The following is a 27,629-nucleotide window of genomic DNA, read 5'->3' as shown; positions in this document are numbered from 1 at the left end:
TTTGTATAAGGCCTTCCTTTTGGCTCTTCTCATTCTTCGCAGTGCTCTGCCAATAATATTTCTGCTCTGTAGCTAGCACTGCAGCCCCCCCCCTTTGATATTTCTTCTGTCCACTTCCATTCTATCTTAATTTAAAAAATACATTTCTAAAATTTTTTGTTGTTCTATTTTGTCAGTAGACACTTGCAACTGCGCAAGTGTCTGATTATAAGCTGTATGGTGCTGTGAAAAACTTGCAATTGTTTTCCAAAATGACAGGCAGTGTAAATTATAAAACATAAAATAGTATATGTTAAAGCATTGCCAGCAATAAATAAAAACGGCTTATTTGGAGGAAGTAACCTTGGAAATGAGAGAACTAGGCTGGAGGAGGAAACAATCCACATGGTTAGGTTAGGAAAGGAAGAGCCACATTTAGGGGAGCATCTGAGGGACAAGGACGATGGAAACACTCAAGTGACTCCTGATCCTAGACAATCCTCCAAGGGTTAAGTCACAGAGGGCAGTTAGGTTGGGCTAGATTTTCCAGTTTCTCTCCTGAAAGATACTGGACCTTTATTTCCTAGGAATCACTCATTCAGCATTGCTGAGTACCTAACTTGTGCCAGGGGTCTGCACAGGAACTGGATTTGCAAAGATGAAAAGAGCAAAGTTCATCTTCCAGCGTTTCTAGAACACTCTAGGAGGTTAAGTATAAAAGGGCCTTGTTGCAAAAAGAGAAAACAGCAACCAGAAGCTTGGAAGAATCCTCAGGGCTCCACAGAGGAAGTGAGCTGTGGCCTGACGGGTTTTGATAGGCTTTTGTATGTATCTTTCAAGAATAAATGATGTGAAATAAACAGATCATCCCGAAAGGAAAGGGCTGGGAAGAAGCATGGCATATTATATGGGAGATTTAAAACATTTAACTGGAGCAGGAACTTATAGACCAGTTCCTTATAACTGTCAGGAAAGAAGGGTCTAGATGACAAATGAGTGTTAAGTGATCAAACTGACATTCACCCATGTGGAGCGTCTTCTTCTGACTGGCACCTTGCTAAATGGAAATGTGGGCTGCTGTTCTCGAATACCTAGTTAGGGGCGGACAGGGTGCACCCACTTTTATCAGATTTTGCACACCACTTAAGGCTTCTTCCTAGAAGGCTACTTTTGATGGTTCCAAACCCTTTCCTCCCCTCAGCCTCTGTAGTTTTAAGGGCTGTGCGAGGTCTATCTGCAGGGATTTTAGAGGTTTTCCTCATTCTCTTCTGAAGAGAAGTAATAAAAGCATTTAAATTAGCGGGAGGGCGGTTAACACCCGCAGCCCTGGCTTCACTGCACGCCTCGTCACCACCCGGGTTCACTCAGCGCCTGGCTTCGGGGGAGCCGAACAACGTTAACGGCCGCCGGGCAGCAACGGCTCCCGGACAGCGCGCTGCGGACGTCGCGCGCTCGGGACTGGCAGGCCAGCGGCGAGTTCACAAGGCGCAGGGAGGGGGGGGGGGGGCCAGGCCGAGCCGTGGGCGGCACTTGACGAACAGCCCTTGCAACCAATTGGAAGCCTGGTCGACTTTTCCCCCTGCCAATAGCGAGCGGGACCCAGGCTGAGGGGCGCTTCCCGCGGGCTGCGGCTGGATTCGATCCTGCGCGCCGGCAGCTAAGGCGGGGGCGGAGGCTCGGCCTGGGCGGCGGGGAGCGGATTAGGGGAGGAGGGAAGACCGGAAGCCACAGTCGCGTCCCCATCCTTAGATTCGCTCCCCCGGGCTGGGAGCGAAGACGGAGGAGGAGGAGGGAGAGGCTGAATGTTGGCTCCGTAATAAAGGGGAGCGGCCGCTCCGGAGCCTCCTCCCGGGGCGCCCCCTCATCCCGCCCGATCTCTGCACCCCCCACTGGCTCCTGGGCGCCTGGCCCCCGCGGACGGCCCGGCAGCGCAGACCTTCGCTGAAGAGACGCGGCCAGTGGCGGGGACTGGCCGGCGGCGTCCGAGGCCCGCGCCCCGCCGCCACCCCCACCCGCTTGCCCGCCGGTCCCTCCGGCCGCCGCCATGTCCTCCTCCTCATCCTCTCCCAGGGAGGCGTACGAGGAGGACCGCGAGTACGAGAGCCAGGCCAAGCGCCTTAAGACCGAGGAGGGGGAGATCGACTACTCGGCTGAGGAAGGCGAGAACCGCCGGGAAGCGACGCCCCGGGGCGGGGGCGATGGCGGCGGCGGCGGCGGCCGGAGCTTCTCACAGCCGGTAACAAAGCGCGGCGCCCTGTCCGCTGTGCCTGGCGGCTCCCTGGGAAGCAGGGCCGAGCGGCGGGGACTCGGCCCCGGGGCCTTCCGCGCGCCTCGTTGCCCTCTGCTGCTGCGCTGACCGCGTCGGGAAGCGCCGGCTCTTTCTTCTCTTCGGGGTTTTTATTCTTTGCCCTACCTGTTTCCCGCATCCCGACCGCGAACCCGGCTCCGGCCTGGCTGCAGGCCCCGCGTGCGAGTCGTCTGCCGGCCCTGAACTTGGGGAGGGTAGCCCGGCGGGGGCGGCGGGGCGGCGTTGCTTCCGCTCCCGGGGGGCTTCGGTGCGCGATAAGCTCTTTGTTAGTTCAACTCCTCCGGCTGCTGGCCGGCGTCGGGACGCCCCGCTCCCTTCTGCCCCTGTGCCCGCAGCATCTGCGCGCTGGTCACGGTCGCAGGATGGTTGTTGCGTCGGTTCCGCCGGGGTCTCTCTTCACCTGGGTCCTGAGCAGAGCCGTAACTGAATGACAAATTACGCTCTGGAGCTCACACCCTAGTTCGCCTGGAGGTCTAATTTCAAAATTTTTACTCTTGGCAGGCATGGTGCGCATGCTTTGCTACCCAGTTTTAGGATTATTGCTCAGTACAGATCTTAGCTCTTCGGTCAAAAAAACAAGTGTTGGTAGGTGTGAACACCACCCTTACTTTCAAGTAAAACAAATCTTAAAATCACCACAGTTCATGGACGGCTTATTGAAATTTGCCCCACGAAAGGAAGGACTGAGCTCGGAATTGGATTAAACACACCTTCCTAGATTCTTGTTGCTCTTATCAGAAACGTTAGCTGGAGGCAGAAGGAATGTGAAAATCGTCTTATTCGCCGCAAGTAGTAACTCAGCTTCAGTTGCATGGAGACTTTAAGGAAACAAAGCAAAGCAAAAGTCTTTGCCCTTTTTTGGTGTACTTCATATGTGTTAGCGGTTTAGATGTCTTTTAAACATGTGACACATTTTAATTGATTTTTTGAAAGGAGACTTTTCCTGAAATTTAAGAAAATGTACACATATATTCTATTAAAATGTTTTTCACCCTTTATAAGAGGCCAATGATAAGCTTTTTAGGTATTTGAATTTTTAAAAAATATTTATCTTGAGATACAGAGTAGAGTGGGGGGGGGAGGGGCAGAGAGAGGGAGAGAGAGAATCCCAAACAAACCTGAGGGATCACAATCCGATCGGAGCTGAAATCTAGACTCTGGTGCCCAACCGGCTGAGCCACCCAGTGCCCCTAGCTATTTGAATTTTTATATAAAAAAAATTCTGGTCAGTAGTTACCAACGTTAGTTTCCCAATTTGAAGCTGTGACATAGGTTTCAACACATTAGAAAAAAGGAACTTTTTCTTCCTCTAAGTTAATGTTTCCTTATAGCTAGATATGTATGACTTGATTTTTGTGCCTAGGTATTTGGCATGCTCAAAATGTATCTTGGGCTTGCGCATTAAAAAATGCATGTCTTCTAAATGTTTCAGTTCAAAGCCAGTTCCATTGTGGAAGTTTGGAAACAGAAATATTGTAACTGATCTTTTAGAAGGGTCAGTGTATTTCTTTTGCCACAAGTCTTGAGTTTTTTGTGCAGTAGCATGAAATGTCTTAAGTGTGTTGGAAAGATACCTAAATTCTTTAATGAAAAAAATATTTTTTGGGAAACAGATTAAACATTAAGGCAATAGATTATTTTGCATGTTGGGAAGAAAATAATATATGCTTAATATATCCAAAGTGGATGGTATCTGGCAGTGGAAATAGTACTTGTCAGGGCTTGGGGAGAGTCAGGAGTCCTAGCTCGCATATCTGTGTGCCTTTGGGAAAGTCAATTCACCCTAGTCTTGAGTTCTTTTAGTATAAAAGTTGAGCCTTTCTATACCTGAAGTTGTAATTCAGTGATTAATGTAATGCAGCTTTTAAATTACCCAGGCAGGATCTAATAAATGCAGATTGAGTTATAAATTTTAATTTTTGTTTATTTACTGCTATTTTGTTTCTCAGAGTGTGAATTGCTTTTAACAGTAGGAGCAGTGCTGCACTGTGAAATCTAATGAAGGCTTATTTTTCCTGTGTTTAAACCTTTTTCTTCATTCGATTTTTGGTACTATTTTGAAATTATTGCAACTATGGAAACCTGTACATAATAAAATTTTATTAGGATAGGCATTCCCTGGATAAAAGTTTAACGTCTAGTGTGTCATCAGCCAGAAGTATGGTAATTTATCTAACTGAAATGGTTTTGGCTCAACCTCAGTTGTCCGACAGTCCAGCCAGAGAAGAAATACTTTGTGGTCAAACTGTTAAATAACAGCAAATGCAGATTAGATACAATGATGGGCAATCTTTTCAACTCAGTTGGAGGTTTGTCAAGTGCAAAGTAAGTCTTCAAGGATTTACATTATTTAGCTTTTGATAATTAAGTTTCCATGAGTGCTTTAATCTATTTAATCTATTAATTTAATCTATTAATTAGATGTAAAGAGGAAAGAAAGTATTTAAGAAAAGCCATGTTTCTACAAATGCTCCTAAGTTAAAGATGAATTGATCACTGTGAATGATCATGATGTGTTAAGGTGTATAGAGAAGTGAGTTAGTAGTTCGGATATGAGAAATAAGACACTCTTCAAATTTATGTCTTCTGGTACTTAATTTGAAGACCAGAAATTCCTAGAGTGTTTCAGACTCACTGTGCTGCATTGTTGAACAAAGCTGGATTATGAAAGTTTGTGCTGTGTATTATAAGTTACTTTATTCTTGTGGAGTAAGTGGTGGTCTTAAATTTAGAAGTCATGACCTTCAACCTTCAAGATCATATGAATAGTAAATTTCTATATGTTTATTTTTTAGAAAGCAGCTTGACTTCAAGTATTAGGGCTTTACTTGGTGAAACCAATTGAAGAATTAAATTGAGAGGTTACCTAGAAAGATCTGCTTATATAAAGACTGATATCAATAAAAATTTATGGAATGCTAATTCATTTTGGAGACTTTCAAGTTTTTTTTTTTTTTTTTTTACTGTCTTCTGCTAGTGAGTAAACAGGCAAATCAGATTGTTAAAGTGGCTTGTTTGCCGATGAGATGAAAATTTAAGTTTCTCAATGTTTAATAAATAGACTTGTAAGATGGCAAAATGTCATGATAAAAACGTAGATCCTAGGATTTCTTAGCGATATACATTATGTGGAGGAGCTAGTTTGAATTTAAGATACACTATTATACTTTAAGGATCTGAATTACAGAGATGTATAGGAATATTAATGATGGTTTATTAGATGAATACGGGATGGGGGATAAGGTGAGGTCACTTTGTTAGCTTAGTTCCCACAGGAAAAGTTTAGAGGCTGACAGTGAGCATAGTAAATACACCCTGGGGAATGAAAAAGCTAAAGGATGTGTGTGCCCTGGAGGTAAGCGCCAGAGTTTTAATTTTTAAGGCTTCTATAGCAATAAATGTGCTCTGTCTCTAGCTATGCTGCTGTTGTGAGGATTTTCAGGCCTTGTATTAGGAAAGAAGAGAAAGGTAGTAGGTTTTGTTATCTTTTGGTTTTAACAAGTGACTACATTTCTTCATGTTAGTACATACAATGAAAAGAGCTTTTTAATGGACCTATAAGCCCAACCAAGGCAGGTGTTTTGGTTCTGCTACCAACAACATGCTTTGTGACTTAACCTCTCTGGAACTCAACCATCATGAGGAGGTTGGATCAGATGATCACTGTGATCTCTTAATCCATCAAAAAACAATACTTGAGCCCCTTTTATGTGCCAGGTGCTGTTGTCTGTGATGGGGTTATAAAAGTAAAGAAAAAAAAATTCCAGGGGTGCCGGGGTGTCTCAGTTGGTTAAGCGTTGGTCTCTTGATTTCAGCTCCAGTCATGATCTCACAGTTTGTAGATTTGAGCCCCAAGTTGGGCTCTGCGCTGATGGTGCAGAGCCTGGTTGAGATTCTCTCTGTCTCTCTCTCTCTGCCCCTTCCTGGCTTGAGTTCTCTTTTTCTTTCCCTCAAAATAAATTAATTTTAAAAATTCCATATCTAAGGGGCGCCTGGGTGGCACAGTCGGTTAAGCGTCCGACTTCAGCCAGGTCACGATCTCGCGGTCCGTGAGTTCGAGCCCCGCGTCAGGCTCTGGGCTGATGGCTCAGAGCCTGGAGCCTGTTTCCGATTCTGTGTCTCCCTCTCTCTCTGCCCCTCCCCCGTTCATGCTCTGTCTCTCCCTGTCCCAAAAATAAATAAACGTTGAAAAAAAAATTTTTTTTTAATTCCATATCTAAAAATCTGTGACTCTACGTCATTTAATGCCTTTTTTTTTTTTTTTGCCTCTGAAATTGAATACACCTTTCAAAGCTTGTAGTTTCAGCCACAGCAACAATTCAGGTGAGCTTAAGCAAAACAAAAAGTTGGCCCGTGTAACTGAGAAAGCTAAGTTGTGGTCGCGGTTTCAGGCATGGCTGGATCTAGGGATTTAGATGATGTCACTGAAACTTGATTCTATATGCTCTATTTCCTCCATGTAGTTATAAAACTAGACTTGCAATTTTTATAGCTAGCAAATAGAGAATACTCTTCTCCTCTCCCCGGTGCCCATATTTATCCCTTCTGATCAACACTTTTTAGCTTCCCTAGCCCTGCAGCTAATCACTGGGCTACTTCTGAAGTTGGATAGGCATGACTGTGTGATTGAAAATACCAGTGGAATAATACAGAGTTCAGGGTTGTGTATGTGTTTAACCAGAAGAAGGGGGAAGGGGATCTGGGTAGGCAAAACCAGAGAATCCCTGCTGCATGAGTAAAAAAGTAAAGGTTATTTTTTAAAAAGTTATTTGAATGGTATGGCTGTTCTTTTTAATTTTGCTCTGTTATGGGATCAAGTGTACCTGAAAACTTAGGTAAGAAAATGAAAGGATTTCTCATATTTTGGATCTGCTGTATTGTTTCTTTAAAAAAAGAAAGAGACGAAGAGATGTGATTGTTTAATTTAGTAAGAAAAATTATGTAGTTAACTCTAAGCATAGCGTGGGTTAAAAGATATTTTCAGCTGTCCCTTAAAACTCCTTTTTCCTTGGTCTATATGCAGTATCCAAAGTAAAAGGGAAAACCTTAATACCTAGAAGTACTGTATTCATTTTTTGGTATAATATTGATAAATTCTTTTTTTTCTTTTTTAATGTTGATGAATTCTAATGCATCCAGAGAATGATTACTAGAATAGAAAAAGACACTTGAAATCACATTATAAGAGGAATGACAAGAATGGGGGTGGGGCAAGGGGGATATTTAGCCTCTAGGGTATATTTAGGTGTGGTTTGAGAAATCATTACAAATAATTGGAGGTTTGTCATGTAGAAGAGGGAAATGTAGATAAGGGTAAGGGTGCCATTTAATATTTCCTTTTTTTTTTTTTATGTTTTTATTACTTATTTTTGAGACAGACACAGAGCATGAGCAGGGGAGGGGCAGAGAGAGGGAGACACAGAATCTGGGGCAGGCTCCAGGCTCTGAGCTGTCAGCACAGAGCCCGACGCGGGGCTCGAACTCACGGAGTGTGAGATCATGACCTGAGGATGCTCAACCGGCTGAGCCACCCAGGTGCCCCAATATTTCTTGAACCCTTAATAACTCCATCTTGCACTGTACTAGACACTTTATTTAGTGTAATCTTACATGATAAGGATTTTTTTTTTTTTTAATAGTGAAACTGAGGCTCAAAAAGGCAATTAGCTCAAGATCACTGGAGCCAGTGAATGTCCAAGGATTCAAACACTGGTCTGACTTCAAAGACCATTTTGGATACAAAGCTACAAGGAGACAGATTTGGATACATACGAAAAATTTTCTAAAAATATAATGGATTGTCTCATGAGTAGTATGTTTCCTGTCACTGGAAGTGTTTAAGGAGAAGCTGGATAAGCACTTGGCAGTAGTTCTGTGTCTGGTGTTGGGGGATGAATGATTGAACTTGAGTTTGGTCTTTTTTATAATTCTGAGAGGGCAGAAGAAGGTTGTTCAGTTGCTGTTGAGCAAGTATTATGCTGTTAAGCATGTGTTGGGCATGGAGATGTTGGGAAAACAAAAAAGCCTAATAAGGACATTGTGCCTGGCCTTTGCCAGTTTACATTTATTTTACTATGTGAAGAGGCGTTAACGGGCCCTTCTCATTCCTCTCAGAAACTTCACTTATACCCTCCTGAGCTTCCCTTCTTTTCAGTAGCGCTCAGTCTTCAATCTGCAATAGTCAAAATTAGCACTGAAAATTGGTATTATTGGAGTTTGTCCTTGAGATAACTTTTAAGGGGCTGAGAGTTTGGAATGGTATGACTAGACTGGTCGGTAGTCTGCCCAAGGGACCAAATAATGCCTCCATTATAGTTGACAAAGTTTGCCTAAAGAAGGACTAAGGTAACTTAAAAAAAAAAAAAAAAAAGTGTATATAAATTGCAGGCATGTCTTCGTTTGCTGGGTGCTTATTTGGAATACTGTTTTTAGTCTGACAAGTAATGGACATAAATAGATGAAGAGGGAACCTAGAAATGGAAGGACTTTGGGCTTCTGTATGAGAAAGGATTAAAAAAAAACTTTGTTGAACTGGAGAAGACATGATCAAAGTGTTAATATATGACAATGGGGCAAATAATACTCATTTATTCACCAATTTCAGACTCAGATACGTAGTATGATGCTTAAAAGAGGTAACTTTAGGGTAGGTAAAAGAAGCTGTACAGATTGCAGATTTCTTACCACCAGTATAAAGCATAAGTAGAGATAAGAAAATACTGATTTAAGAAAAGTTTTAGTATTGGGGGAAAAGGGGGGTTGTGAAAATATTGTTTGAAAAGATACCATTAATATATCCGTTTTATATTTGGAAACAACCCTAGGGTTTTTTTCTTTTTTTGTGGTCCCTCAGATGTGACTCCTTCAGGTTTTGTTTTTTTTTTTTTTCTTTAAACTACAGAAAAGATGGGAAAATTTTAAGTTCAAGAAAAGGGGACATAATGTAAAGATTAGAGAAATCTCTATGAATGGCAGATTAATTGAGTGGAAATAGGGAAATACAGTGGATACAGGGTATGTTTTCTGCCTTGAGGTTGAGATAATCATATCTTCCCCTAAGTACCATATTGTTTGCATTTAATAAGTTCCTACTTCTGAAGAATGACTTAAGTCTGGAGCTATTCCATTTAGGAAATGTAATTAAATAATAATATATTAAAATCAGATATTTTTGAGGGATTTTAAAATTGGTCCTGAGATCCATTTCTTTGTGAGAAGACCAATTTGAAAAATAGTCATATTTTTTTAGCATTATATTCAAGACAGTGGCTATCCATGATGGGAAGGGAGGTAGGAGATGTATTCAACTGTTGGGTAGTGTTTTATTTATTAAAGTGGTTGGTGAGTTAATGACTATTTATATTGTTCCTCATACCTTATTATAGGCCTTAAATACATAATAAAATAATTTCCCAACTTTTTATTCTGTGAAATATTCAATTACATATGCCTTTCACCTAGATTCAGCAGTTTTTAACATTTTGCCATTTGGGATTTTACCTCCATATGTGTATATCTATATTTATATACATTTTTTCACCTAAACTGTGAAAGTTGGAGACATGATGACAGTCCATCTTTAAATGATCCCAGCTTTCCTAAGAATAAGGATATTCTTATCACATAAACATTACTATTATAATGTTACCTAAGACAATAAATAGTTCTATTACATAATATAAAATCCTATCTCTATTTAAATTTCTCCATTTGTCTCTAAAACATATTTCATAGTAGTTTTTATCCATTATAAAATGAAGACTCAAATAATGCCTTTGTTGTCTCTCTCTTTTTTTAAAATGTTTATTTTTGAGAGAGCACGAGCAGGAGAGGTACGGAGAGAGGCGGGGATAGAGGATCTGAAGCCAGCTCATTGCTGACAGCAAAGAGCCCCATGCAGGGCTTGAACTCACTAAGGGTGAGATTATGACCTGAGTTGAAGTCCTTCGCTCAACCGACTGAGCCACCTAGTCACCCCTGTTGTCTCTTTTTAGTCCTAACCTGAAATCCTCCTTCCACTATTTTTTTATAGTAGCGTTTGAATTGTCTTGGCCAGTGAAGTTTTCTTTTGCACGTTTACCTTTGCCAGCAGATTTCTAGGGATCAACTGAGAGGACTGTCTTATTTCTTGACTTCTGTTGTTTGATTATTTTTAGAGTAAAATTTGTTATTTATACTTTAAATATATTTAAATATATGCTCTACATTAGGTTTTAGCTATGATTTAGAACTCTTGTATAGTTGTCCATTTATGCTTAGTAGTTTAATAATGACAGTGCACATTTGGTTGTTGAGTTTCATTTAGGGAAAGAGTCTCATTTGTTAAGGTTGTAATAGTGTTGGGTTACATAGTGTACAATCAGAATGATTTATTTCAAACTTAGTGGCATGTAATGAATATCTGCTTGACTCAGCATAAGCAATTCAAATGAAATTCCAAGTATTGGATTAATATTTGCAGAGGACTAAATTTATTTGTTGAATTTGACAATAGTATAAGAGAGTAGTCCCATGGTTACTTTATATATTTCAATCAACTCTTTAAACTGTGACATAACGTTTTTATTGGCAGTGCACAGGACTGTTATATTTTTCTAACAGTCTTTATAATATTATAAAGAGAAATTGGTGAGTCTTTTAATATAGCCATAAAGACATTTAATTTTCTTAAAATAATTCTTAAGTTTTAATGATAAAACATTTATGCTTTTAGATTAGTCTGTTTGTAGGAGAAAAAACTTTTCATTTAATAGATTTTGAGTGTGTGTGTGTGTGTGTGTGTGTGTGTGTGTGGATCGTATATGGAAGTCATTTCTGAAGTGATGCAAGAGAGGTGCCCAGTGGCTTGTTGTAAAATACAGATTTTTGTCTTAATAAAACTTCAGGGGAGCCTGCGTGTCTTAGTTGGTTAAGTATCCAACTCTTGATCTCAGCAGGTCTTGATCTTACGGTCATGAGTTTGGGCCCCGAATTGGGCTCCACACTGGGCATGGAGCCTACTTAAAAAAAAAAAAAAAAAAAAAAAAGAACTTGGAAAAAAAAAATAGAACTTGAATAAGTAAATGATAGAGCCATTTTCACAGTCAAAATAATTCTCATACATAGTCCATATACGTGTATTTTAAAACTACCTCCTGGGTGTACTCAAAAGATACAGAGTATTCCGGAGAAGCCCAGGAAGGCTTGCATTTTTGAGCACTACTTGTTCATCAACAAAGATGGTACCTTGTATAAATTTAAGCTGTCAAGTGTGCTGCTTAAGTAAGCACAGTAGCTTTAAGTTAGTGTGGAACGAGATAACCAATTAAACAAGGACAAAAGATGATATAAAGTTTATAATCTTTGTATTAAAGAAACATTTTAAATTGGGATTTTTTTTTGTTCATTTGGACTACTTGAGATTTTGATATTTTGTAATGAAATTATCAGTATACAATATAATTCCAGTCATAGCATACTCTGCATCTGTTGAAATTTTTTCTGAGATTTTATTGCAGTTGAAATAAGTTATTAATTTATGTTGTACTTCTTTTTATTTATTTTGAGAGAGAGTGTGCGTGCAAAATGGGGGAGGTGCGGAGAGAGAGGGACAGAGAGAATCCCAAGCAGGCTGTGCACCTTCAGCACAGAGCCTGACGCGGGGCTCAAACCCCACACTGTGAGATCATAAGCTGAGCTGAAACCAAGAGCTAGCCCTGAGCTATCTAGGCACCCCTATGTTGTACTTCTTATTAAGAGAAAATACCCTCTTCTAAGAAATCTAAATTTTCCTGCCTAACAATTGGTGATTTTTTTCTCAGGTCCTTTTGCTAACTTGTGAATGCAGTTTGGTTTGGAATTTTTTTTTGATGTTTTCTTTTTAATGCAGAATTGAATCTACTATAGATGCAATTTAGACCTTTAAAATTTTTAACTAGAAATTATTTTCTTTTGCTAGGAGGCAGGTGGAAGTCATCATAAAGTTTCTGTTTCACCTGTTGTCCATGTTCGAGGACTCTGTGAATCTGTGGTGGAAGCAGACCTTGTGGAGGCCCTGGAGAAATTTGGGACAATATGGTAAGGACCCTAGGGACTTCATGCAGATTGAAAACAGTTTAGTAAAACAAGCCTTGCTTGCTTGCTATAATATAAGCTTTGATGTTTGACCATAGTATATATTAAGTTTGCCTGTGACAGTATTTCTTTAGAACCTTTTAAGCCTCTTATTTTTTTCCTTCCTGGGATGATGCAGAGATGTATTTTTGTGGACCATGATCACCTATCACTCCCCAGCCAGGCTATATGCAAAATGGGTAATTTCATCTTTCATCTGACTTTCAAATGAGTCCATGACTCCTTGTTAAACACTGCTTTCATGTTTTTAAATTTTTTTTCAACGTTTATTTATTTTTGGGACAGAGAGAGACAGAGCATGAACGGGGGAGGGGCAGAGAGAGAGGGAGACACAGAATCGGAAACAGGCTCCAGGCTCCGAGCCATCAGCCCAGAGCCCGACGCGGGGCTCGAACTCACGGACCGCGAGATCGCGACCTGGCTGAAGTCGGACGCTTAACCGACTGCGCCACCCAGGCGCCCCTGCTTTCATGTTTGAATGAGTTTACGCCCTTCATCTTTAGAGTTTCAAGTAGCAGTACTTAAATACTGATTTGTTGTTGTTTATTTTGGAATGTTTAAGAATTAATTGGCAACTAAAAGTGAGTAGATGAAGGGTAGGCATTATTTGCCTTAGGTGCGTGCTGCCAGGAGTTCTGCAGGTCATGAGAAGTCAGTGTTTTATCCTAGTTTCTTTTTGTGTTTTGTATTCACTCAGTCTCCTCCTTTCTCTTCCATAGTTAGCCTATGCTTAAGAATATTGACTCAAATGAAAATATAATCAGAAAAGTGAATGTACTGCCAAAAATAGACACTCAAAAATTCTTTCTAAATTATTTTTGGAGTGTGCCCGGCTGTTGTTCTCTTACTAGTATGGATAGTCTAGAGTTGATTTTATTTTATTTTTTCCTTGGTGAATACGTTGGTTAGAGGCATCAGAGACACAGTCTAAGTCAAAATACATAAACGGGAGAGATTTCAGTGTATTTGCTGAGATAACTTGATTGCTTCAATTTTATGGAAATTTATGTGGAGTTTTGGGTATTGAAAGGATGCATAGATGGTGAGAGAGTGAGCAGAGATGTCCAACAGAAAGGAATCGTTGCCTCAAAGGAATAGTAGAGTTAGGTGACACCTTCCATCATGGCATCTTTTTTAATTTCTTTGATGATCTTCCAGAGAGGTGGGTGACGTGGCAAACCTGTTATCCTCAACTTATGCACCTTAGAGACCACTGTTACGTATTGTTTATTCTTGCACGTACAAATTGGCAGTCCACATGGGCAAAGGAAAGCCCGTTTCTTGAAATGTCATTCAGATGACTACATCACTATTTAGTCATTTGAAGAGGATATTGGAAATTAAGTTTGTCGGGAACATTATATATTGAAGCAAACTTAGACCTTATTTAGATTTGCACGTTGGTACTAGACTAACCCCGTGGGTTGCATTGTCCTATGGAATTAGAAAGAGATGGTTATTTCTGGTTTATTTTTTATTTGGTAATTTTATTTTAGGCTTTTAAAGTGATTTCTTTAAAGCCAAGAGATACTGGAGTCCTGTCAGAAAACAGGTCGACGAGCAAATACTGGTGGGAACTTTAGAGCAATCATAACTATATTGACATTTTTATGTTAATTATGACACAAGATCTTAATGTTCGGCTTTAAAGAAATAGAACTATTTGTGGAAGTTGTTGAATTATTTGAATCACTTCTTTTTTTTTTTTTTTTTTTTTTACGTGAATCACTTTTGAGTGGCCTGTATACTTTTTGATATTTAGTCCATGGTAAAGCGTTTTATATGTGAATGTAATTCTGTTAATTTGCATAGTACATCATTCTGCCCTCAGGATTGGTAGTTTTGTGGATAAAAAAGTCGTGAAATAATTGGAACAAATTAGTGTAAAATTAAAAGTTTAATTGGCATAAATATGTGCACTAGGAGTTTTAATTGTGTGAAATGATCTTGAATAAGAGGTGGCTGCTGTTAAAACTGAAAGAACCCTGAACAGCCTCCGGTGAGGAGTAGGTGTTTTACTTCAAAATGTTGCATTTATAGAACCTTTCTGTGTTTGTTTATTTCTTTAGTGGTGTGTGTGGGATTATAGAGATTATATAGAAACTGCTCATATAAAAATGTGCATCACCAAGTTCAACATCGAGTAAGTTTATACCTGAAAACTAGATGCGTAGGAAAGAAGTTGAGGAGAAACTATAAGATGTTGAGAATGGTTGTGTCAGTCTAATAAAATTCTGTATATTTGTTGTCTTTATTCTGTAGTATATTCATCTGTTAGGATCAAAAGAATGTTTAAAAAGATGTACTCTCTCTTCTTCCCTTTTCCCCTTCCATTAAAGGAGAGCATGCTAGGTATAATTAGCTATATTGGTTTAATATTTTAAAACAAACCTTTTGGGACCCAATTTGTATAATAAAATCTTTTGCCTCCTCCAACTTTTGTTTAAATATTAGTAAATGTGTTTTGAGTTATAAGTTGAAAGCACTGACCCTACCATGTCCCTTAGCCCTTTTATTTTTTCTTTCTTTGTTCTTCTCATATCTTCCTCATATGCTTTTCAAGATTTCTTAAAAATTACATGACAGATAATTTAGGTGCATTCTAAAACATCTGCAACATTCTAGTTTTCCCTTCTTTATCTTCATGTGATGCCACTTTTTCACTTCTAAGTCTGTGCTTCTAGCTCACTTCTTATTGTAGTTACCATAGAAGGCAGTTTCACTAAGACCAAGTCTATGACAGGTCAATAAAAAATTTATTTTTCAGCCTTTATAATTTTCTGTGTTCCAAAGAATCAAAGGGCATTATTAACATACTTACTTGGTAATACTATTTAGCTGTTCAACCACCTTATATTTGTGGGGGGAGAATGTTTATTCTTTAATTTCTTTTGTTCTTTTTTTTTTAGATTTTTTAATGTTTACTTATTTTTGAGAGAGAGACAGAGCACCAGCAGGGGAGGGGCAGAGAGAGAGGGAGACACAGAAGCCAGAGCAGGCTGCAGGCTGCAGGCTCCAGGCTCTGAGCTGTCTGCACAGGGCCTCATGCGGGGCTCAAACCCGCAAACGCGAGATCATGACCTGAGCCGAAGTTGGACACTGAACCAACTGAGTCGCCCAAGCGCCTCCTTCTTCAATTTCTTTAGCATAGTCCTGATTCCAGGGTTTTCTGGTTTTTTTGTATGCACGACTTCAGAACTTCATCAAGAAGTTTCTAAAAATAATATTTCTTTCCTGGAATTTATATTTTATATTCATAACTGATAATTCTTTATCTTACTGTTTCAGTAGCTTCTTTAAGTTTGAACAATGTGGGTGGGGAGAGCTAACAAGCCTCATAGACCAACAGATATTGATTGAATGCCTGTTACGTGTCAGCTCTGTTTCTAGATTCTGAGAATATGAAGATGAATGAGGTGAGGCAAGCAGTTTGTATTCAGTAACTATAATCTTGACAATAGTCTTTAACATTTTATAAATGAGAAAAGGTGAAATTCATAAGAAACTACATACTATGCCAGGCTACAAAGTGGTCTGTTTCTTACTAGTAAATCATTTGCTGCTTTCTAAAGGGTAGCGGTAGGTCTAGATGCCTGATTCAGAAATAGTGCTGTCACTGAGTACCTGACCTGATGTTCTTTCTGCAGCCTTCTATTATAAAACCCGTGCTAATTGTATTTTAAAACCTTTTTTAAGGTGCTTGTTCTTATGAATAGAGGACGTAATATTTCCCCTGCTGTGATCCATGTGCTTTGATTTCTTTCTTCCCTCCCTCTCTTCATTGCTTTATTTTTCATTTCACGTGTTAAAATATGTTCCTCCCCAAGAGTATACAATGAAATGTAAATAACTTCACCCTCTTTGTTCACAGACAACCATGATTATCATCATCTGATGACTATCTTTTCATGGATTCTTTAATATTTAAAAAATATTTTGGAAGAGATTATTTGTGTGAAATTTGGTTGGTTTGCAGTTGTTTCTATGTATATTTTAATTCTCTTGTTTTTAGTAAGATAAGCGAAATTGTATAGTCCTTGGTTATTATTAGTGTGGGCACTTGTTTATTTGGAAAATACAGTAGAGGTAGTAGTTTCTGTTGTTAAAGGTCCCAACTGCTAACTTTCTGTTCAGTTTTATCTCCGCTGGTTTCTGTATCTAGAGATTTTCTAGTATTGCTTGGGAGTGGCAGCCTGAAGAATAAACAGGGAGGTGTCATTGGTAACTGATAACAGAATTGTTTTTGAGGAAGGCAAAAGATGGAAAACCTTTCTGTCACAGGAGGATAAGCTTTCACATATGAACCATCTGCCTGGTGTACCACAGTTTATAAGAATTAACTAACATTAGGGGTGCCTGGGTGGCTTAGTCGGTTGATTGTCTGACTTTGGCTCAGGTTGTGATCTCATGGTTTGTGAGTTGGAGCCCCACATCAGGCTCTGTGCTGACAGCACGCTTTGGATCCTTTGTCCTCCTCTCTCTCTCTGCACCCCCCCCCCCCCCCCCGAATAAATAAACTTAAAAAAAAAAAGAATTGACTAACATTGAATATAGGTAGTGAAGAATACTAATCTGTATGATTTGACACATTTTTATTAGAGTCTGCCTTTCCTTGATTGAGAATAAATGTTAACTGAATTTATTCTTTCGGTATTCCTTCCCAATCTGCCTTTCAGCTATGTTATGATGATGCCATTTAAACGGCAGGCTCTAGTGGAATTTGAAAACATAGATAGTGCCAAAGAATGTGTGACCTTTGCTGCGGATGAACCTGTGTACATTGCTGGTCAACAGGCTTTTTTCAACTATTCTACAAGCAAAAGGATCACTCGGCCAGGAAATACCGATGATCCATCAGGAGGCAACAAAGTTCTTCTGCTATCAATTCAGAATCCTCTTTATCCAATTACAGTGGTATGTATTTTAGTATGATAAACTAAATTAACAGTGACTTTGAAATTTGCCTTCAGAGTGACTAACCTATAGTTTTCTTCACTGCCATCTAGGTATTTAAAAACAGTGTTTTTTTTAAAGAATTTTTAAAATGAATCTTAATTTTGACTGTCATGTTTAATGAACAAAGAAATGGCAAGCACCAAAGGTAAAAAGGTCAGAAGTGCAGTGGTCATAATTAAATAAGCACATTTAAAAATTTTTATTATTTAGCATCAGAGTTAACTCTGTTTCTGGTAAGGAATTAGACTTGTTAGAAGTGATCCAAGAAATTTGTTTCACTCATGTGCCAGTATGTGTGTTAAGAGTGTCTACTAGGTAAGGACAGAATCCCATAGTATATAATAAAATGCATATATTATTATAAGTGGTTTTGAGATAATTTATTAAAAACCTGTCTGATTTACTTAAAATTCACTGTTTAACTCTTTTAAAAAGTGGTGTTAACAGAATTTTTACAAAGGATTCATGTCCTGAACCAGTTAAATTTTCTACTTCATAATCACATGATGTTTCATAATAAGCTAGTGACAAGGACACTTTATTTTTGTGACGAATAGAATATCACAGTGAGGGAAGCTTCAATTAGAATGATTCGTGGCGCCTGTGTGGCTCAGTCATTTAAGTGTTTGACTTCGGCTCAGGTCATGATCTAACAGTTCCTGAGTTTGAGCCCCACATCGGGCTCCCTGCTGACAGTTCAGAGCTTGGAGCCTGCTTCAGATTCTGTGTCTCCCTCTCTCTCTGTTCCTCCCCCACTTGCACTCTGTCTCTCTGTCTGTCTTTCAAAAATAAATAAACATTAAAAGAAAATAAAAAGTAAAAATTAAAAAAACAATGATTTCTAGTAAAGGGCACCTGGGTGGCTCCTTTGAGCATCTTACTTAGGCCCAGGTCATGATCTTGCAGTTCGTGAGTTCAAGCCCCACATCAGGCTTGCAGAGACCACTACAGATCCTCTGTCCCCTCTCTCTGCCCCTCCCTTGCTTGTGCTCTCTGGGAAAGAAAAAATGATTTCTATACGATACTGGGACATAAACTAAAAACAAAGCATAAGATACTATTTAAATTTTGTTAGATATTATTTACCTCTAATATTTCTAGACTTATTAATAAGCAGTATTAATATGTGTTTTGGGAGAAAGAATGTTCCTAATCTAGTACAAGTACTCTGCTTTGCTTATTGTTGTATCCCTAGTACCTAATGGTGCCACTGTATAATTGTAGGTGCTCAAGAAATTTGACAGTTGAAGAATTGTTCTTAAGGGGGTTTTTAATTTTTCTCTTACTTAATTTAGGGATCTTGTTTGCTGACATCTAACATTGTATAAATGATCTTTCCTGAGTCTTTCCTCTATAGTCATTGTCCCTTGAAAAATGAATACTGAGTTGATATATTACTACCCCTTAATAAATATTTATTACTATAATTCAAGTGATTATAATATTAAACATTCCAGAGTCACATTTGGAAAACAAACCATTAATTGATTATAGTTTTGGCTTATTTATTGTGTATTGTCAGATATTATTTTAAGTACCTGTTAAAATAAGAATTGAGGGTTTATTTAGGAGATAAAATAGGTACGAGTCTTTTTGAAATGTTTCATTATAACTTCTCTAATGTTGGGTATATTGTATAGGTGAGGAAGTAACTTTAGAAGGATAACAATTTTTAAAAGTTTAATTAGTAATGAATCGAAATGACATCTTGACAGGTGTCTTTTTAGTTAAAAAAAAAAAAAAAAGCAGGGTGTAACTTTGTTGTTTTTCCAAGTATAAAATGTGAAGAAATCTTGTATGTGAAGAAATCTTGTTTTCTTTCCTTTATAGGATGTTTTATATACAGTATGCAACCCTGTTGGAAAAGTACAACGTATTGTTATATTCAAGAGAAATGGGATACAAGCAATGGTTGAATATCCTTTGATTGTAAATTTTTTAATTGATGTATATGAATGCTGTGTAATATACGTCTTACTTTTAACTGCTTAATGATATCTGGACAAGTGGTATTTATTCTCTGTTCCTCCCCCAAAATCTATTTGTCTTAGATTTAAAAACTGCAGTGCCCACAGATAATAACTTGCTACCTAAAACATTCCAGTGCTTCATCTCATAGTATGCTTTGTCTTTTTAATGGGAGAAGAAATAACATTATTTGATAATATGTACATCTCTACCTTTTTAAATGTATCCTAAACGGACTTTTCTGAATCTCTCCTTAAAATAGGTGGTTTGGAAGTACCAAAACTTTAGAGTCAGTAAAACTATTCTTACCTTTTTTTATTGACTCTTTTAAGTGGTCAAGGTTTATATAAGAACTTTTCTTTGTTAGATATGTGATATGTTGAGTAAAAAGAACAAGTAGCAAAATAGTATGTACTGTATAATCCCATGTAAACAAAAGAATAATAACTACCCTCGCCCCACATCCTATATGTACATGTGTATGCATAGAAAAAGGTAGGGATATACAGCAAATTCTTAATGGTGCTTACTTCTAGCAAGGTATTTTTGCCCTTTTTTTAAAAAACCACATTGGTGGGGTTTTTTTTGGTTTTTTTTTTAAACAATATATAGACTCAAGTAATTTTTGAAAACCAACAAAGTGAAGATAGTTTAATGGTTATAAAACCCTGTCTTCTCAGAAATATAATCAAATATTTGTTTTACATAACTGGTTTTGTTGTAATGTTTTTCCTACTTTTTTTTTTTAAATGTTTATTTTTGAGAGAGACAGAGTGTGAATGGGGGAGGGGCAGAGAGAGAGAGAGAGGGGGAGATACGGAATCTGAAACAGGCTCCAGGCTCTGAGCCGTCAGCACAGAGCCCAACGCGGGGCTCGAACTCACGAGCTGTGAGATCATGACCTGAGCCGAAGTTGAACGCTCAACCGACTGAGCCACCCAGGCACCCCTGTTTTTCCTACTTTTAAGAGTAAAATATTTCCTGTTTCGAGATAGCAAACTGTCCTTTGCCTGGGAATGTAACCATGCTCCATTTTCCCTCTTCCTTTCAATTTATGAAGTACTTCAGGTGACTTGGAAGGATTAATGTAGTTTGGTTTATTATGTTTTCTTTGGCACCCTTGATTTTGAAAATAAGTACTCCTAAAATTCATCTAGAAATTTTATTGGTAAAACATTTCTAGAAGTGAGAGTTCTGATTATTTTCAGTCCTTTTCTGAGGCAGCGAATAATGATAAAATATTGGATACGTTAAACCAAATTTCCTTAATAGAGCTTATGTTTGAATCAGTCCTTTGTGCCCAGAAAGCTAAAGCAGCACTCAATGGAGCAGATATATATGCTGGATGTTGCACACTAAAAATCGAATATGCAAGGGTAAATATTTTTTCAACACTTCGCCAAAGAAATATTTATGCTTTGGATATACAATTTGAGCTTACTTTCTTTTTAATCTTAACAGCCAACTCGTCTAAATGTTATTAGGAATGACAATGACAGTTGGGACTACACTAAACCATATTTGGGAAGACGAGGTAAGTATTTTATGCATTTTAGAATGTGCTTACATCTGCTGACAAATTTTTACATGCAGTTAGATTCCTTTTTCCTGAGGTGAGCTAGTTCATTCAAATGAAAACCTTGTTGGTGAATGCTTTTGTTGCCAAAGGCCATGTAATGCTGGAAAATAACCTTGAAATTAGTGCCCCCTACTGGTATGTACGGAGTTATTTATATTTAGTTCAACCAGGAGCCCACACATACAGGCACGCCCGCAGTTCAAGGACTTGCATTTCTCCAAGCAGCTCTCTCTCTTTGGAGGAGAGGAAACTGATTCAGAATATTCCTTACAAACTGCAAACTTGCACACTGCTTCTCTATGGAAAGGACTTTTCCCCCAAGCTGGACAAGGCATTAAGAAGGATAGAGGACTCCAGCAGGCTGACTCTACACTTCATCATGCACAACATCGGCATCAGCAGAAAGCCCTCTGAAAAACTCAGACTTGCAATTCACCTTGACTGCATACTGCATGCACCATCACCCCAAGTTTTTAAAGGAGGACACTTAACAGTACTTCAGACTTGCATGGGATGAACACCATGATAGACTGTGCCCATTTATTCAAGTTGTATGTATATATTGGTCTGATTTCCCTTAAGGTTTCAGTTGTAGAATTTAAGATTTTTCACTAACGGGTACTAGAACTTTATCTATGATGTTGTAAATCTTAATGCCCATTACTGTAACTGTTTGCAGCCTAGATTCAAATTGTTAATTGGCAAATAACCAGGGCCAGATTATCAACAGGCCTTAAGAACTGCTTATGCTCAACCAATCCACACAGATATTAGAAAGAAAAGGAATAGAAAGGTGCACACACCTGCTGCACCTAAGTTTACTCTTTTGGGTTTTTTTTTTCCTTAACTGTGGACATTGACTAGATTAACCTGATGATGAAAAGATGCATTATATGTAAAAGATGATCTCTGTGTGGTTTGATTTTTTTTTTTTTTTTGTAAAGTGGCTGTTCATAAGTTGTCACTTTTTGTAACAATTTAAGGTTATCACTCATGTTAACTTGTGTAACTAGAAATTTTGACATTTCAAATGTAGGTGAAAGTAACATGTCTGTTCAAGGTAGACAATATTTAAACTTGATAAATCTTAAAGTAAGAGCATTTCATTTGAGATGCATTTTCACCTATAACTGATAAATGCTAGGTTTCATGAGCATAGATCTGACTGATAAAATTGTTCAACTAACTGTGTGGCAATTCTGGAATATACAAATTAAAATGTGGATCTTGTAAAAACAAGGGGGCTGCAGTATTGGCTACACCTCAACTACAATATTAGTGTTGGAACCACGTGTTGAAAAAACTCACCAAGATGAGCATATCTGTAAAAATCCACAAAGTAGGAAAAATTTTTATGGCATCCAAAATATCGTGGGCAGTAGGTACTCTATAGTGCATGTATGTATTCTTGCCAAAAGAAAAAAGAAGACAATGTGATGATCTTTTGCATGTTCAAATATTTAGGACTTTGGGTGATTGGCCCCTTAATTCTCAATTCTTAGGAAATCATCTTGTCTTATGCATGGGGTTGCAAACAGGTTTGTATTATAATGCAGCTTCGGCTGGACCCCACGTTTTTCACTACTCACAAATCCACTTGGCATAGGCTTAGTACAGTTGAATACAGCATTGGAAAACAAAGCCTTAGTACTCAAACAACAGAACAAGTGGTTGATGAGAAATCTCTCACTTCTGTCAAATTATAGTCAGTTATTGAACACTTTTTTTTTTTTTTTAAACTCTTGAAATAGCTCTGGTAACCTTTCTCTTAATGTCTCTTAAAACATTGTAGATATGTTTCTTATTAGTGTTCACATCTGTTCTTTTAAAAGGTCTGAAGTTTATGCAGAGCCAACTTAGATTAGTTTTTCATACAAGTAATTAGTGTCAGAAAAGGTTACAAATGGGTGAGATAGATATTTAAATAGCAAAATATAAAGAAGTAAAGTAGAATTTTACTTGGTTATGTTTCAAGGGAAAAACTCTTGTTTTCTAAATCCTTACAGATACTTGTCTGGTGAGACCATACCAGTTTACATTCTTGAAGTCTTGTGACTTCCTCTTCTACTCAAGTTGATACTGAATTGTAACTTTTTTTTAAGTTTATTCATTTATTTTGAAAGAGAGAACACAAGAGACAGCATGAGTGGGGTAGAGGCAGAGAGAGAGGGAGAGAGAGAGAATTCCAAGCAGGCTCCACGCTTTGTGCCGGGCCCGACGCAGGGCTCATTCTCATGACCCTGAGATCATGACCTGAACCAAAATCAAGAGTCAGGCACTTAACCCACCGAGCCCACCCAGGCATCCTGTGAATGAATTGTAACTTTTTCTACTAAAAAGAGCTCTGTAATAAATACAACCTCATTTTTAAAAGTCCTTTTCAGCCCAAATTACATTTTAGTGTGAAAAATTCTTAGCCTGGACTCCAGAGAATCACTCCAGAAACGTTAAGCAAAACTTGTCTATGTGTACATCTTTTTGGGGAGAATGTACACAGATTCCATCAGATTTCAGATGAATTTATGAAAAGTTTCAAACTACTATTTATAGACTGATGTAATTAGTGTTTGACTCTTCTGCACACTTCTGTTTTATGTGACCTTATATTAGGTAGTTAATGCTTCAAATCCAAAGAGCTATTAATAATGATAATATTCGGCTGAAAGATACCTTAGGAGATTATCTACTCTTAACTCCTTCATTTTATGAATGAAGGTTGTGAGTTTATGTAATTATCCAGTGAATTAGTGTTTAAGTTGGAATCTTCTGATTCCCAATCTCTAGTGCTCTTTCCTTTATAGGACACTGTTAACTATATCAATAAAACTGAGTCATGAAGACATTATGGTGGTTTTGGTTTAAGATTGCTTAGATCAGATGAGGAATTGTATGTAGTGTTGGGTGGCATACTTAAGTAAAGGAACATTAACAGAAGGGATTAGCAGACTGGGTTGATTCAAGAGGAGTGAGACTTAAATGATGATACTGGATGCTGGAACCCGTATAATGGAAAGAAGGAGCTGTGAATGACTGGAGAAGAAATGACTGGGGAAATGGAGGAAGGATCTTAATAACTTGGAAGCTTTTGAAAGGGTCTTTGGAGAAAGACTAAGTCTACGAGGCCTCAGACGGGATAGAATATGGGTAGAGGACCAATTTCTATACAATATAAACATTAATTTTCTCATTATTTAGGACTAACTGAAAATGTAAGGGAAAGTCATGAGAACCTTGTTAATTGGTGTTGGGTAAGCAGAGGCTAGATATTCCAACTGATAGGGATAATGTAAAGAGAATTTATACAAAATAAATGGAACAAGATGACCTCTTAGGTCCCTTTTAATGCTATGATAACTTCAAATAGGTACTTAAAATTGTACTTCTCTAGGCTGAAGTGAAAATTATTTCTCATCTCCCATAAACGTCATTTGTTTAGGTGACTAAGGATTTATAGAAGGCCTCTCTCTAAATTTTCAAAGATTAGAATTACCAGACTCTTAAGATACATTAAAAAAAAAAAATCTTATTGGGTGCTATGATTTGATCAGCAAACTTTCTAAAAAGCATTGTACAATAATTTCTAAAATTTACCAACCAACATAGGAAGTGCTGTTTTAGAAACTTGTAAGTAATTTTATTATTGATCTCTCATTCTAGATTTAGGAAAATTGGCATGCCTTTCCTGAAAACATAGCTAGAATAAAAATTATCTTTTAGGAGTATTGTAGTACTCTCATCCAATAATGTAGCCCCCTTGGTTAGCTTTATCTTGGCGTATTTAAACTTTGGAGGGTGCTCATAGTCCTGCCTGGTGTTAAGGTCTATAGACAATGACCAATCCATGCTATAATATGGGCCAGTGATGTGCAGATTTCCAGCTCTCAAGTCAGTAGGTGTTTGTAAATATGTGTATATACATACAAAATACTCTGTGTTTACTGATTGTGAAACCATGTAATACAGGTTGTTGTTGGCTTATGCTGAACTTCTTGAAAGAAGCCCACTTTGAAAATGTGTTGCTGTTGAAGCTAATAGTATGATTCAGGTACTGTCTTTCAAAAGTACTGCACTTAAAGCTTGTTTTAAAGACATGTATTGGTAAAAACTTCTGTACAGTGTCAAACTCTAGCATTGTGTATGTTCACTTTCCGAAAAGTATCCATTCTTTCCTTAAATTTGAAAGTGTGATTGTATTTGGCACTTGCCAAAAAGATATTTTCAAGTTAAGTGGAATTTGTTAGATAGAATTACTTCCTTAAACTTTTGGTGTTTGTATTTAAATTGGATATGAATGGATGTTTAAAGTTAACCAGGAATCCTATTTCTTTTATGAATTGTAATGGATGTTTTGAATGGGTGTTTCCCATGTGAGAACTGTTAAGTACTTGGGTCAAAATTGTTAAAACCATGTTTCTACTTTTGTGTCAGATAGAGGAAAGGGTCGCCAGAGACAAGCCATTTTGGGAGAACACCCTTCTTCGTTTAGACATGATGGCTATGGTAAGTTTGTCAAGGCAGAAGGAAGGTAGTATAGACAAACTACTAGAATTTTTGCATTTCTGATGAAGAATGGCACATTTCTTGTCTCTATTTTTCCTGCTCACCTGACTTGGTTTATAGGGGACTAGTCACTTAAAATGTACTCCCAAGGAGTTGTCCAAAATCCTTTGTTTTCTTAGGATATTGATATATAATCCTTGAGATGAATGAGAGCTACTGGTTGGAGATTGAAAAGCTTTTTTACCATTTTGTTTTGGTTTGGTTTGGTTTTGATTTTGATTAGTAGTGGGTTCTGGTCTGTTAGAAGACCAAAAAGAGATACTGCTTTAGTAAGTATATTTTCTTCCATTATACCAATTATGAGCAAAGAGGAACTTTGAATAATAAAGGCAGAAAGGATGGGGTATTTGTCCAAAAGAAATATGTTTTCTTGTTAGAGCCTTAAGTCTTTTACAGTTAAGACAATTCTACAGTTGGTATTTTGGCTTTGGCTAAATTTGTTTGTATTTAATTCCTCTTTTAAAAATTCTTAGTTTTAATGTTTGGTATATTGATAAGATTTAAGATCATGAAACCTAGAATAATACTCTTCCCCAGGAAAAAGTTAGGTATCAGACTATTGTCCTTATAGGTAGATGTTGAGAATTGCTACTGATAAGTCTTGTAACTGGTTAGAAGTTCTGTGATTTTAAATATTTTTTAGTTTTAAATAGTTAGTGACCCCACCTATTCTGTGGTTTAAAGCTGAAGTATGATGCTATTAGAAGTGGTATAGAAAATAGAAATTGCTATATTGTGCTCTCAGGATTTATCTTTGAAAAGCTTCCAGTGTTGCCTGTTTTCTGAAATGTTTTCAGCATGCCTGCGTGTTTGATCATTATTCTTAGCTGCGAGCTTAAGCTTATTCCTTAGTTTGTTTTTTTGAACTCCAGGATTTATTACGTGTGTGTGTGTGTGTGTGTGTGTGTGTGTGTGTGTATGTTCAAGTTGCTATGGTAGTCTATATGGCAGAAATGATTGAAACAATCTGTGTTCTGTCTAAACAGTAAGTGTGGTATAGGATGAAAATCTTACTACAATTATTTTAATGAGCTCCTTGATAATTTTTCTTAGCTATTTCTTTGACAGCGTAAATATTAAATCTGGTCATAAGGATGGCTCTGCTCCTGTAGTAAAGAAACACTTATTAAGAGTCCACTATGCTTTCCATAATGGAGGGTTACAAAGAATTGTAATCACAAGTTTGTAGTGTAGTTGTGGAGTATATGTGTCATGGCAGTCAGCTGAATGCTAAAAATTGTTTAAATGTTTTGCCACAGGGTCTAGAATAACCTGTTAAAGAATAAATGAAGGACAGAACCCTACTGTGGTAGTGTTGACACTATTTTCTTGGTATGGATTTTCAGAGTTGCTTTTCTTTGTAAAATCCATCTTACCGAAAAATTATATAAACAAAACTGTGTTATATACCCTAGAAGAACTTTATAGTTTTAAAAAGCTTATTGTCCAACTCCTTATCAGTTTCATACCCCAATTTAGTGTGTGTGTGTGTGTGTGTGTGTGTGTGTGTAAATTTTAAAATGTAAGCTTACTTAAAGAGAGGTGTAAAATTCTTTACATTGGTAGTTAAATAGGGATCATTCTGGAGAGTCCTGCTCAGCAGGAATGGTTGTGTAGGGACCATTCTGAGCTCTGTCCATTGAAGCAGTTACCTCTCTGAGGAAAACTTGTTCTTCTTTTCTAGGGAAGTAAGCAGAATAGAGTATAAGAGGAGAGAGAGAGATGAATAAAAAGAGGTAGAGAAGTAAGGTGAGGAAATGGGGGAAAAAGTAAAGAAGATGGGAATAGGTGCTAGTGACATTGAGACTTTTTTTTTAATGTTTATTTATTTTTGACAGAGAGAGAGACAGAGACAGAGACAGAGGATGAGTGGGGGAGGGGCAGAGAGAGGGAGACACAGAATCCGAAATAGGCTCCAGGCTCTGAGCTGTCAGCACTGAGCCCGATGCGGGGCTCGAACTCACACACCGCCTCACACACCGTGAGATCATGACCGAAGTCAGACACTCAACCGACTGAGCCACCCAGGTGCCCCAGAGACTTTTTTTTTTTTTTTTTTAGGAAGGGAGCGGGGGGAGGAGCCGCCAGGGGGGGGAGAGACAGAGAGAATCTCCACGTGAAGCTAGATGTGGGGCTCTATCCCACAGCCCTGGTATCATGACCTGA

General features: G+C 38.1%; 2 protein-coding genes across 3 annotated transcripts in view; one reads left to right on the top strand and one right to left on the bottom strand.

Annotated features, from left to right (window-relative positions):
• The window catches only part of GALM (galactose mutarotase), a 116,822-nt gene extending 114,165 nt beyond the window's left edge, over window positions 1–2,657 (bottom strand). The window contains exon 1 of the mRNA XM_040496561.1: window positions 2,393–2,657. Coding sequence (XP_040352495.1) covers window positions 2,393–2,405 — 13 coding nt within the window. The 5' untranslated portion in view covers window positions 2,406–2,657. The remainder of the gene's footprint in view (window positions 1–2,392) is intronic.
• HNRNPLL (heterogeneous nuclear ribonucleoprotein L like) overlaps window positions 1,674–27,629 on the top strand; it is a 38,395-nt gene continuing 12,439 nt past the window's right edge. Inside the window, exons 1-7 of one of the 2 annotated variants that reach the window (XM_040496558.1) lie at window positions 1,674–2,215; window positions 12,225–12,343; window positions 17,077–17,314; window positions 19,187–19,272; window positions 20,604–20,700; window positions 20,786–20,858; window positions 25,332–25,403. In XM_040496558.1, coding sequence (XP_040352492.1) covers window positions 2,024–2,215; window positions 12,225–12,343; window positions 17,077–17,314; window positions 19,187–19,272; window positions 20,604–20,700; window positions 20,786–20,858; window positions 25,332–25,403 — 877 coding nt within the window. In that variant the 5' untranslated portion in view covers window positions 1,674–2,023. The remainder of the gene's footprint in view (window positions 2,216–12,224; window positions 12,344–17,076; window positions 17,315–19,186; window positions 19,273–20,603; window positions 20,701–20,785; window positions 20,859–25,331; window positions 25,404–27,629) is intronic. The other variant, XM_040496559.1, reaches the window with a different exon arrangement.

This window comes from Herpailurus yagouaroundi, unplaced genomic scaffold (assembly GCF_014898765.1).
Source record: "Herpailurus yagouaroundi ecotype Mexico unplaced genomic scaffold, PumYag 188, whole genome shotgun sequence".
In the NCBI taxonomy this organism is placed as follows: Eukaryota; Metazoa; Chordata; class Mammalia; order Carnivora; family Felidae; genus Herpailurus; species Herpailurus yagouaroundi.
This window is presented reverse-complemented; position numbering and strand designations above follow the sequence as displayed.